Here is a 14310-nt window from a genome sequence, read left to right on the forward strand (position 1 = left end):
GAACCAATTTTGAAAACATTTCCGCCAGTTCTCCGTAACAATCTCTGAAACATATTTTCATACTCTTCGACAATACCTTCAGGTAATGAAAAGCGTTGACCGCGTAACTGGTTCTTAATTTTTGGAAATAAATAAAAGTCACAAGGTCGGGACTGTACGCGGGATGGCTCATAAGGTCAACGTTGTTCACCTTCAAAAATTCATTTGTCTGTCTGGCCGTGTGAGAACTGGCATTATCGTGGTACAAGATGATATGGCGTTTACGGTTATTTTTACGGAGTTTGTCAATAACTTCCTGCAAACAAAAGGTCGTGTACCAATCGCTATTCAGGGTACAACTATTACACAGCAACGGTAGCCACGTGTCCGGTTTTGTTAAAAAAAGAAGCAATCATCAGAGGCACTTTGCACGCGCTCCACTTTGTTTTAGGATCGTAACTATAAATCTATGTCCCACACCAAATTTGACGCCCCTTCGTAGAATCTGGGAAGCATGGCATAGCACCAAGTGACGCGATCCGTTTTTTGAGCCTCAGTCAAATTGTGTAGAATCCACCGAGAGCACAGCTTTTTCACGTCCAAATGTTTGTGTAGTATTGATTGTATTTCACTCATGCCTATGCCTAAAGATGCCCGAATCTCATGGTATGTCACATGCCTGGCTGTTTTGATCATACGGCGCACAGCAACGATGTTTTTGTTGTTCACAGCAGTGGACGGGCGATCATCACGAAATTCGTCATTGAGATTCGCACGACCGCGTTTGAATTCTGCAAACCAGCTATAAATAGTCGTCTCGCGTAGTGCTTCATCGCCAAAAGCAGTTTGAAGCCGAACGAAGCTCCGCTGAGCTGTTAAATTACACTTAAAGTCAAACTACGAAAATTTTTACGAGTTAAATCCATGGTGATGAAGACAACCAATTTCTAGAATGACAGTCAGATGAAACAAACTGTATTCTGCAGCCAAAGAGTTTCATTTTCAAATTTTGTAATTACTTCTTAAATTTTGTTTGTGTAAGTGGCCAGTGCAGGAATCTTATAGTGCGCCCTATGTATACGCGATTTAGACCCGAAAAAATAGTTTCATTTCCTAGTGTTCAATGTGTTAGATAACTTGTGTAAAATTAAAAAAGTAAATATAGAATGGTAAATAGGTAGGTGTCACAATTAGTCACTATTGCCTATATAATCTCCGTTACATGGGATCTGGCCTGAGTAATACACAGTTTTACTTGCCATGAATATTATTCTAGAGGCACAGAACTCTTACCTGCCAGGCTGGAGGGACATGAAAGTCGATTCGCCTATAAAATCCACAGGTGAGTTGGACACATAATAAGTATCAGACAGTCTCTTATCAGTCTCTACGGTAATAGACACGTTCTTGTCAGGCCCTGTCTCACCAACGTACACCACCCTGAGATTATTAATTAGACTTTCATTAGATTAATTGGTATACAGATATTTCAGTGGAAACCGGTTATAAATAGACATGAGTTGCGAAACGTAGCGCAAAGTAGAGAAGTTACTGTATCAATTCGTATTCATTTCCCGCTGAGTACAGAATCTCTTGTAATTGGAAGATGGGATTTTGATAGTCAAATTCGCGTTTGTCAGCATTGGAATTATGTGAAACTGAATTGAAGACCTTTTTATTACCTACTGTGATTGAATTTTCCTGACAAAATGTGAAGGTTTCAAATAACATATTCTTGATGCACATGTAAACTCAGCGTGAATCTGAGCTTTAAAACCTTCTAAAAGCATGTAAGTATTTGATAAAAACCAACCTTATTGTTTCTCGCAGTTCTCGATCTTCCTATACAGGAATATATTTTTGCGTATTTTATTTCAGGTTGACAACATTTGGCAATAATTTCACGTGGTATAACAACGTTTGATATAATTTATAAGAATAAATACTAAAAATAATAATCACTCATTGAATATAATCAATGTCAAAGTCAAAGTCAAAGATCATTTATTCCAAGTAAAATAAATTTACATTTCAAAACGTCACATTTACATTACATTAAGCTATTACTCATTCACTACGCTGATTTCCCTGAGAAGAAAGAGCAAGAAACTCTAGGGATTGCTCTTTTCAAATAAACTTAAATGCTATGGAATAACACTTTGAATCAAATTTGTGTGGATTCTGGAGCCGTGTCGTCTTTCCGTACCTCTTTATCTAACACGTATTATTCAATTTTGTAATATGACTTTTCAATCAAAATATTTTTAATGTAGTTTTTAAACTTATGAAATGATAATCTTATTATAAAATATGCTCCGGAATCTTATTGTAAAAACGTATGCAGTTCCCCCTAAAAGAGTCATTTACCTTGGTTAAACGAGATCGTAGTACCATGAGTTTGGACTTAGCTCTAAGGTTAATATTATGGATATCTTCTTCCTTGTTATTGAAATTATGTATATTTTTACGGGCATATAAAATATTTGAGTAAATGTACTGTGATGCCACAGTCATGATACCAGTCTCCTTAAACTTTTCTCTGAGAGAAACCCGAGAGCCTAGACGGTACACAGAACGAATCGCTCGTTTTTGCAATACAAATATGGTTAGAATATCTGCCGCTTTACCCCACATGAGAAACCCGTAGGAGATTATACTATGGAAGTAACTAAAGTAAACTAGTATAGCAATACAAACATTGGTAAGCTCACGTATTCTGCGGACTGCTTAAGCAGCGGAACTTAATCTGCTGGCCAGGGAAGATATCATGTGGAAACCACTGAAGTTTACTATCTAAGGTCACTCCCAAGAAGATTGCTTTATTAACAAGGTCTAACTTTTCTCCGTTTATTTTTATGCTTGGACTAGTCGATTTTACGTTAGGTAATTCAAATTTAATACATTTTATCTTCTTTGCATTACGCAATAAATTGTTAGCATTAAACCAATAAACTACCTTAGAGAGGGTATTAATATGGTCATAGTTACTGTCATATCTGTCTGTTTTAAAAATCAAGGATGTGTCGTCAGCAAACAATACTATGTCGCAATGGTCCTTAGCAAAAAATGGCAAATCGTTAATATAAATAGAAATAAGAAAGGTCCAAGTATTGAGCCCTGCGGATCACCCATTTATACCAGTGAACCCTAAGTAATCACTCCATGTATGTCTACTTTCTATATTCTACCGTTGAGATATGACGAGACAAGTTCCGACACCTTGCCATTTACACAGTAATATTAGCTCCAAAGAATATCCGCCATAAAAAAGTTATTGTTAGCATTTTATGCAGAAGTAAAAAAATGAAATCTCGCTCGAGATGTCGCTCAGAGTGGATGTGTTGACTCGTTTAAATTGAAATTTTAAATTGTGTATTTGAAGCAAAGTACTCCCAAAATCCTTTATTCTAAATTCGTTGTAAGTGCTATAAAAGTGTCATAAAAATCGTCATAGTTCTGAGTTGCCACACACAACAGTGCAATTCTGGTGCAATACGCCTCTCTTCGGATAAAAATGACGGGTTCTAATAATTCATCTTACACTATATTCGACAACAGTAGACAAAAATGAATGTCTAACATTTTCCACCATATGGATCGAATACACATACTATAATAAACTATATATCGAACTTCTACTAGTGGAGGATCCTTAAAAGATTTAAGGGGGCTTTCTATGCTGGAAACACAAAACCACTATTCGTAGCAAAAGAAAGCAACCAGATGATATTTTTCTTCAAAATTCGACAGATTCAAAGCCGAAATCATGTCAATTTTATAAACTGTGCTACAGACTCAAATAATTTGAACATAATCACTGAGAATGTATCACTTATCAGGGATCAGATTGCTCAAATTAAAACTAAAACAGATCAACTTGTAGCTGAACAAAAGAAAGTAAAACAAGAACTTTAAAATATATCAACCTTCAAAATTGATACACAACAAAAACTTATGTCTCTGGCGGCTGCTGTTGATACACTTAAGGCCACTGCAGTCACTACTTCAGTTTCGCCGCCAGTACTTGCGTGCAAAAACTTGATGGTTGAAATCTATGACAGAATCTAGAGAGAAAAATGTTGTTATTAGCGGTATAAATGAAATTAATAACAAAGTATCTGAAGAGAGGCGCAGCTATGATAAAAAAGAAGTAAGCAATCTAATTAACCAAAATGTCTCCAATTGCGCCGAGCCTACTAAAATCATTCTGTTGGGAAAGTGCTGTGACGACAAATCCAGACCACTAAAAGCTTGTTTTGCAACGCCGGATACATTACATGTCAATTTAGCGTAATAAAGTCAATTTTAAAGGAGAAGGAGACACATTACACACTTATGTTACTCAACATAAGTAGCTGTAATATGCTTAATGTAGCTAAGACGAACTTTTATGATATTCACAGTCAAAAACAAAAATCTCATAATTTGATGTTCCAACTTTAACTATTAACAACGAAGCTATAAATAGAGTGGACTCTGAAAAATATTTAGGTCTTATATAGGATTGCAGTTTAACATGAAAACATTAAGACGGAAAAATTCGGAAAAAATATTATCTCTCATGGGTCTCAAATATTATCCTCTATTGCAGGTATGGGCAACCTTTAACATGTTGAGGGCCAAACTTTAGTATGCAAATTGGTTCGCGGGCCGCGTTTAAAAGTGCTTAGTGCATTTTAAAGTAATTAGTGTCAATAGATGTCAGACATAAAATAATATCACAATGTAATTCTAGTACTAGTACAATTTATTTAAAAAATGAAATTTTAAAAAATGGTACAACATCATATCGGTAAATCGATAAATTTGCAATTGCTACAAACTACGAAAGTCAATCAATGAGACACTTGAGCTTGAATTTGGGAAACTAATCCATCGATATTTGGATTAATTCCACTGATACAAACACGTAAAGAATTTTCCAAATTATCGTCAGTCAGTCTTGTACGATGTGTTGATTTATTAATTTTCATCATCGAAAAGAACTGTTCGCATTTATAAGTACTGCCAAAAGCACAAATCAATCGTCTTGCGAATTTTCTAAACTGCGGAAAATTGTCTTCTTCTAGGTATTTTTTGTAGAAATCGCACAACTCTACTTCTTCAAATTTAGATTTTAGGAGTGAGTTTTCTTGAATTTCGATCAACTCCAATTGTAAGTGTATTGGAGCATTTTGTACATTACTTTTTGTTGGATTTGCAAATAAACTGAAACAGTCATCCATGTTTTAGAAATCGCTAAATCTGTTCGAAAATTGTTCCGACAGTAACTTGAGTTCTTCAGCATATTGAGCATAAGCAATATTTTCATACGTAGAGAGCGTGTTGAAATGGTAACTATTACCAGATAGCATCTGTGACTCCCACAAGCGCAGTTTGACCTGAAATGCTTTCAAATGGCTGTACAAATCATTTACTAACTGTCCTTGTTTTTGTAGTTTCAAATTTAAATCATTCAAATAGCCTGTTAGATCGACCAGAAATGCTAAGTCACATATCAATTTTGGGTCACTCAATTCAGATAGTGGTTTCTCTTTTATTTTCATAAAGTCTGCTATCTCATTTCTAAGCTCGTAAAACCGTTTCAACATTTTTCCTTTGCTCAGCCATCTGACTTCACAATAATATGTTACGTCGTTATATTCAGCGGATATTTCATCCAAGAACCCCTTGAACTGACGATGGTTAAGCCCTCGAGATCGAATAAAATTGGTGGTTTTTACTACCACATCCATAACATGCTGGAGTCGAATGGACTTAGAACACAAGTTCTGTTGGTGGATAATGCAATGAAGGACTATCAAATCATCTTTTTGCACATTTAATGCTGTTGCTTTTTCATTTAAAATTCCGATGAAACCTTTACGTAAGCCGACCATAGAAGGTGCACCATCAGTGCATACTCCCTTTATTTTTGACCATGGCAAGCCAAATCTTGTGAATACCTTTTGAACTTCATTAAAAATATCCTCCCCTGTAGTGGTTCCTTTTAGCGGCTGTAAAGCAAGCAATTCCTCAGTAACAGTGAACTCCTTATCAACACCTCGAATAAATATAGCCAGTTGAGCTATGTCCGACAAATCCGTGCTCTCGTCTAATGCTATGGAAAATTATTCAAAACCAGCCATACGGTCAGTCAATGTTGTTTTTATATCATTAGCCATCATTTCTAAACGTCGAACAACGGTTCGTCTTGACAAACTAATTTTTTCAAATTCATTTTTTTTTTCAGGACACAAAACACTGCAAACTTCTAACATACACTCCTTAATAAATTCTCCTTCGGCAAATGGTTTTAATGCCTTTGCCAATTTTGAGCTAACTATAAAACTAGCTTTCACAACATTATCAAGTTGTGTTCTTTGTTTATGAAACATTTGTTGCTGTTTCTCCAAATTTGCTGTAAGCTTCTGGATTTTGTCTGTTCTTAATTGTCCTGTCAGTGAGTGTAGCGCAGTATGCTTAGTTAAGTAATGCCTCTTTATATTGAATTCTTTCATTACTGAAATGGATTCATTACACAGCAAACAAATAGGCTTACCATTGTGCAAAATAAAAAAGAATTCTTCAGTCCATTTTTCTTGAAACTGGCGTCACTCTGTATCTACTTTTCGTTTTTTTCCACCAGACATCATTTTTGTTAACTTTTCGTTCTTTAAACTTAGTAACAATACAAACTATAGTTAGTACACAACCACTCAAGATGCACACAAAGTTCAAGGCTCAAACAGTTCGCTAGAATATCGCTTGTCGAAGTTATCACCTCGGTAGCTCGAATAGAACTGCACAAATGTTCGGGCCATACACCCGCTTATATAGTAAAATGAAGGAATATTCTGGAATAAACTAGTTTTAGAATAATTGAGAAGCAATAAGTCTTTGATGTTTGCCGCCCGTGAGGCGTCGCCGTCGGACAAAGACTTTGATCGAATAAGCCGAGTGGCGGCGATTATCAAAGAGTGAGGCGGCAAACATCAAAGGATTAGATGTTTGGGGCTTCACTGTCGCTGTGAGTGTAAATACCTAGTTTAATATTTTTTCATTGAGTTTTTTTTTTCTAAATGTCTCGCGGGCCGGATTATATGTTACAGCGGGCCGTTGCCCATATGTGCTCTATAGCATAACTAGATGTTTTCCGTGAAGTGTCTGTTGTGTAATATATTCATTGATCAAATCACACTTTGACCACCTTATCGAATGAAATTCTGCTTCCAAAATACATTTAAAAACATTACAATCGGTACAAAATAAAATTATAAAACAACTTTTCCATGACCATTATCTGAGCATAACCTTACACTCACCAGCATACAAGATTAATGACTGTTTCAAACACATGCGTATTGAATATAAAAAATTAAAAAAAGTTCACTCGCAAATAAATTTTACTAAAAAAAAACTACATATTATTACCAAAAGCGTATAACCAGGCGTACTAATGATATAATATATATTTGCAAATATCGCAAACGAATTATGGAAAAAAAACATATACGAAGGAGCTCAAATATACAACAACAATCACCGAAATAAATTAAGGGAAATACTTTTAATTCTTTTTGAATAATTTGAATTATTATTCCAAGAAAGAAGGAGAAGGAATTAAAAGTCCACATTGTGAGGAATTTCTTGCAGTTTTCATGTTTTTATTTCTATGTTATCGCTATTAAAAAGTCACCATGGCAATTGATGCACAATACTTGATTAGGGCCTTGGTTTTGTTTTTTCTTAATAAACTAGAAAACGAAATTTTATCTATATGAATATTTTGTCGATATGTACTTTCTGTGGAAATTTTACGTCTTGTCTAGTAATTAAATCTTGTATTTCTCGCTAAGTGAATTTGTATTATTTTGAGAAATAAATTTAACATCTTAAGCCATAAATGTCGTCCACTACGTCTGGAGATTGTATCGCGGCCATCTTGAATTATTACACGATAATTCGTTTAGAATTTCGAAGCCGCTACTTTGACCACCATATTAACGCGATAACTTTTTAGCAACCAAAACATACGAAGCGTCGCGGCACGCATTGCTTCGTGACGATAGACACAAGTGCGACCTCAGCATACAGACAGTTCTGATTATCTATTTAGTCAGGTAATTTAGTAAGGTAATATAACTTTATTGGAACTATACTATAACTGGTTACTAGAACTACAACAAGGTTTATTTGTGTAGTTTATTATTAGAAAGGGTGTAGTCTCCATTGGATTACAATTTAGGTGTATTCTATACAAATATTGTGGGTAAAGCATAGGTAGATAATCGATCCCGGTACCCTACCGGCAAAGGCAGTGGACTGAAATTGAATGTAAATTAAGAAAATTTTAACGATCATGAAGTAGAACTCTCTAGAAAAGCCTAGCCTCCCTCACAATAGGGTTAGGATGTATTGTCTAAATAATTTAACCTCACATTTAACAAGTACATGTTAGTTATGTATGCCTGATAATATTTTCGGAACTAGAAATGCAAACTCAATTGATTGTTCTGTTCTATGCCTTAATGAATCAATAGTTATTTGTTATGCAAGGCTGCCAAGTTGTTGTTTAATGCGAGTGCTTGTATTGAAACCTGAGCAAGTAGAGGAAGCTAAGATTGAACCACGAACGAAGCGAGTGGTTCAAAAATAGATTCCTAAGCGTAGCGAGGGATTCAAGCCACGAGACATAAAACAACTTTGCTGCCGAGTAAAACACACAACTTTTCACCTCACTATAGCGTGGAAAATGGTAGATGAAAGAAAAAAAGTTGAACATCACTTTTTGTTTATCTTCGGATGCGTTCTGAATTTACACCTAATCAATTTTTATTCTTGCTTGTACTTTTTATTTTGCGTGATTAAGTGATCACACTTTGATTATTGAAATTATTTTAGTTCTTCGACGAATTAAAATAATTTAATAAACACAATTAGTTGTCATTGTTAATTTAAAGTCAACAATAATAAGAATAAAATATAGCAATGGATTTATATTACTTAAATAGGTAATGTACGACTAATCGCGTAGTTGAACGTGTCATTATCTTTTTGTTCATCGAAAGAAAAAGTTACGTGCACCACAGTCCACCGTCAAGTTCGAATTCCAAAAACCTTTTCCACGCTAGCGTGCAAAAAACGCTTTTGCACGCAGATTTCTAATGAGAAAGAAGGCCTTTCCAAGCTAGTGAGGTAAAAAAGTATTTTTAACATTTTGGGGAAAAAGAATTATTATAATTTTTTATTTAAAAAAATGTTATTAATATAGAGGACTTAGTTAATTCACTCATTTGATGTATGTACATTTCCAACTGCTTTCAAATTTCAGTTTCCATCTTAACTGCCACAGAATTTCATTATAATAAGGTTGATTTTTATCACATTTGTTCGTCATTTTCTCAGTAATTTAAGGTTTTATACAAATTGGTAAACATTAAACCTAAGGTCAAAAGCAAAATTGAAAGTTCCATTTCAGGATGACTATCGACGGGATTTACTCACTTTAATTTTGGTTTCCCGGTCAATGACTTCGTAAACGTGTTTGGGTCCATAAAATAAAATTCTATTTGGTCATTTGAATTCTGTCCTATTATAATTGGCATAAACTGTAAAAATACGAATTATATCTTATATCACCAGAAGATGATGGAGTAACAAATATCACGACAAACGACAATTCTCTTCGCTTATAAAAAGACATCTAAGACACAAATAATTATTTTGAAATCAATTGAAAATAAAAAATTATATTAGGTCCTTACATATGAAATTGGCGTTTTGACGTATAGGTCTCTTTGATTTAAAATATCTCCTCTTTGGTTAAGAATGCCAAATTAAAATTTATAAATTCTTAGAATAATAACGCATAGAAACCTAGCCCGCACACGCTAAGTGAGGCAAGTTAAAGGCTTCCCAACGGGCTCCCAGGAGCGCGCGGGCTGTTAGTGTTCAAGGTCAAATTGCACCGCGAACAGCTCCAAAATTTTTTGCTAAAAATGACGAAATGTGCGGTAAATGGGTGTAAAAATAGAACAGACAAACATAAAATAGACACTAACATCACATTCCACAAGTAAGTAATGCGTTTCAACTCATATTTTTATGTAATTATTCACTAAAACAGAAAAATAATTTCGCGGCAACAAGATACGAAAGTGTTGCAAAGTAACGAATTTTTGTTCTCCCCATTTTGCTATTCTATCAAAATAATTATATTACGTAAATTTTAGTGGTGCCTGTAATTTCGATTTATTTGCGCATCTTGAACTAATATTTACTTAACGGTACTTAATTATTTTATAATACTTTTAACGGCTCTGCGTTCATGCTTCATTGAATAATTATTTATTTTAATTTTATTTGAATTGGAGCACATATTGCAACAAATTTACAGTATATATTTGTTTCTACTATAACGTACCACCAGTACAACTTTGATAGCTTATTATATGTCTTTCTTTTCGTAACTCAAGCGAAATATTTTATATTAAAATATTTTATTTTCTTAAAAGGGGAGCATTCTTAAGCGATTTTTTAATCTATTTTAACAGTTATTTTCTTTAATGTTTGCTTATGGCATTTTCGGTTTTAGGTTTCGAATATGGCACTTATTTCTAAATCCAAGACGGCGGGCGCGATTTTTCGAATAATGGCAAGTTGGGTATCGTTTTCGAGATGTTTGGGAATGTTCAATACAAATATGGCACTCATTTCTAAATCCAAGATGGCAAACACGACAGTTCAAACAAAAGCAATATTCGTAATGAGCACCTCGAAAACGATACCCAACTTGCCATTATTCGAAAAATCGTGCCCGCCATCTTGGATTTACAAATAGTGCCATATTCACATTGAGCATCCCCAAATACCTCGAAAATGATACCCACATAGCATATTTTGAAAAATCGTGTCCGCCATCTTGGATTTACAAATAAGTGCTATATTCGTTTTTCATCGACAAAACCGAGCATATCTGTAGGCACCTGATCGACAATGTCGGGCAAATCTGTAGGCACCTTTAACTTAATGATGAGTTAAGCAAGATACAATTTCCCCACTTTTGAGGGAAATGTTATTCCATGGCATCATTATTTGTATATTTATGTGCGTGCCGACGAGCGTAGTTACAAGTTGCTTACGCCTACATGAATTTGGTTTTTGCCTCACTTGTTCGTTTGATATGAAACTATCATTCTATGCGTTATTATTCTAAGTATAAATAAATCCATTTAGCTATAGTGCGCGCGGAACTAGCTGGCCGCGCCTTAGGTAGGGACAGGGGTGAGGGGGCGGGTTGCTTGCTGCTCGCAACGCACATGAGATTAGACAGTGACGACCAATATCGAGATATCGTGAACAATAATTGTTCAGTTATTGAAAAGAAAAAATTAAAGCCAATTGAACTTTTACAAGTTTATATTATACCTATCTAATTAATTGCAATGTACAGTCGGCAGCACATCAGGCCGCCACAAACTGTCAGATTTCCTCAATTGATTTTCAACTTAAAGTCCAGGGAATAGAGTATAAAATTGATTGGATAAATTTGACATTTATGTATTGATGGACTTGCTGTTGTCCGTACATTGCAATTAAAAGTAAAATAAACCAAAAACAAATTAAATGAAATTCTTCCGACATATTTGAATCATTTATGAAATTATTATTAATTAATTAGTGTAACTAACACGACTTTGTATTTATAGATATGAAATTACTCTGACATATTATCCTCTGAATCACTTGATTCTGAATTGTCTGAACTTGAGTCAGAATCATCTTGTAAGTTTATAATGAATGCGTCCATCACAGTATCATATCTCATATCATGATTCCAGTATTCTTGTTCGTTTTTTTGTACGTGGTCGTCGCATTTTTGCCATTGTTCGGCAGAAAATTCAGAAAATAGTCTTGTTAGTATTGTAATTTTCTCGTCCAATGTAGCATTAATGTGATTTCTGGCCAGGCAATTTTTTATATTTGCCCACACAAGCTCGATTGGGTTGAGATCTGGATGATATGGAGGTAGTCTTAGAACAGTATGACCTGCACCTTTCAGAAGTTCATCAATCGTGTATATTTTTTCTGATTGGGTCGTATTAATCAAGCCCAAGAGTTCAGCTTTGACCATCGTGGGAGAAAAGGGCACGTTATGATTTTGCAACCAATTCTGCATATTAATTTTCATACAGGACATAGTCGGTTTCTTCTCAACTTGCACACAGTGGTAAGCTGCATTGTCCATAACTATGACTGAGTTAGGTGGAAGTTTAGGTATTAACTTTCGATCAACCCAGTTGTAAAAATTTGTAGAGTTCATGTCTCCATGATAGTCTCCTGTTTTTGAATCTGATTTAAAAATTAGCAGAGCATCGTCAACTAACCCGTTCCGACTACCAGCGTGAACTATTATTAAACGCCTTCCTTTGCCTATATCTGCATAAACACCAGGCTCCGACGAAGATTGCCAACATTTTTGGACATTATGACTTTGGTTAACGTAAGTTTCGTCCAAAAAGAATATATTTCGTTTGTCTTCTCTGAATTTTCTTATGGCCCTCAAATATTTCACTCGCTATTCAACAATGTTTGGTCTCTCTAATAAAAGGGATCTCTTCGATTTACATTTTTTAAATGAATATCCCAGTTTGTGCAAAAGTTCTCTTAAATAAGTTAATCCGCAATCTAAAATATTATCCTCTTTTAACACAGCATTTAGTTTTCGTAGACTTGGATTTGTTTTCTGTACCGTATAAAACTGATTTATTTTTCTTCTTATCACTCCTAAATCAAAATCATCAACTTGTATTTTCTTTTTTTATCTCTTTTGGCCTTCGTGGAGAACTAAATTTTGCTTCCCCTGTATTTTGCAAGGATGTTTTACTTTGAGCAATCACTCTCCTTACACTTCGTTCTGATATCCCGGTTGCTTCTGCCACTAATTTATGAATATTCGCATCAGTTTTATATTCTAAACTATTGACATCGGCTTTCCGTTTTTTAAAAAACGTATGCACTTTAAATATTATTTCCTTAGATTGTCTTTTTATCGGCGGACTCATCTTGACATTGCAATCTCTTGTGCGTTTTGTCTAAACTAGCCAGAACTGTCAACGTGTGTTGCCGCCGCGAAGTCCGGCGCCGAACTGAGTATTCTGAGTAATGACATCAAGTGCCCCCGCCTCCCCGTCCCACCGCTCACATACCTAAGGCGCGGCCAGCTAGTTCCGCGCGCACTATAGTACATTTGAGTTTCGAAAACAGTCGTTCATTTGTTTTTTCCTGATTAGTTTTTTCTTTGGCGTCGCTCATATCGCACAATGGCAAACATAAATATCGCTATATTTACGAGTACGAGTTCTACCGTGGCACCTGTGCTGCAGAAACAGCTCGAAGGATTAACGATGTGTATGGCGCAATAGAAAACACGGTACGCTTTTGGTTCCAACGTTTTCGTTCTGGAAATTTCGATCTTCAGAACCAGAAGAAGATCTTCAGAAGCCCCGTGGACGGCCGGAGACCAAAGTGGATAATGAAGAATTAAAGGCTGTTGTGGAAGCGGAGCCATCGCAAACTACTTCAGAGTTAGCTGCAGGATTCGGTGTGAGTGATAAAACTGTTTTAATCTACTTAAAGCAAATCGGGAAAGTAAAAAGCTTGAAAGGGGGTACCTCATGAATTGAATGAATCAAACCAGCAAACACGCGTCGACTACTGCGTTACATTGCTTAACCGACACAATGGTGACGGGATTTTAAATCGGATCATTACCTGTGATCAAAAGTGGATCCTGTACGATAATCGGAAGCGCTCGTCGCAATGGCTGATCCCTGGAGAACCAGCCAAATCCTGCCCCAAGCGGAAAGTGACTCAGAAAAAGTTACTTGTGAGTGTTTGGTGGACTAGACCCGGTATCGTTCACTACAGCTTTCTAAAACCTGGCCAAACGATTACGGCAGATATCTATTATCAGCAACTGTAAACCATGATGGAAGAACTAGCTGCTAAACAACCGAGTCTGGTCAATCGCTTTAGGCCACTGCTGCTTCAGAACAACGCTAGACCATACACTCAGTGCACTACAGACAGCCGCTAAACTAGAGGAGCTGCAACTGGAATATCTGCGACATCCACCGTACTCCCCGGACTTTGCTCCAACAGATTACCATTTTTTCCGGAATTTGAATAACTTCTTACAAGGAAAAAAATTCAAGTCCGATGTGGCAATCCAAACTGCCTTCAGAGAGTTTATTATTCTCGCCCCCATGGTTTTTTTAGTAAAGGGATCAATGAACTACCTATGAGATGGCAAAAGTGCATAGATAACAATGGGCATACTTTGATTAA

At 35.6% G+C, this 14310-nt stretch overlaps 1 protein-coding gene across 1 annotated transcript in view; it reads right to left on the reverse strand.

The window, feature by feature from the left end:
* Positions 1 to 14310, reverse strand: part of LOC113228757 (solute carrier family 15 member 1-like) — a 48561-nt gene that overhangs the window by 16282 nt on the left and 17969 nt on the right. Inside the window, exons 10-11 of the mRNA XM_026462124.1 lie at positions 9466 to 9569; positions 1273 to 1419 (exon numbers count right to left, since the gene is read on the reverse strand). Of these exons, the coding sequence (XP_026317909.1) occupies positions 1273 to 1419; positions 9466 to 9569 (251 nt within the window). The remainder of the gene's footprint in view (positions 1 to 1272; positions 1420 to 9465; positions 9570 to 14310) is intronic.

The sequence above is a fragment of the Hyposmocoma kahamanoa genome, unplaced genomic scaffold, assembly GCF_003589595.1.
Source record: "Hyposmocoma kahamanoa isolate Upper Pololo Valley unplaced genomic scaffold, ASM358959v1 100021, whole genome shotgun sequence".
Classification (NCBI taxonomy): domain Eukaryota; kingdom Metazoa; phylum Arthropoda; class Insecta; order Lepidoptera; family Cosmopterigidae; genus Hyposmocoma; species Hyposmocoma kahamanoa.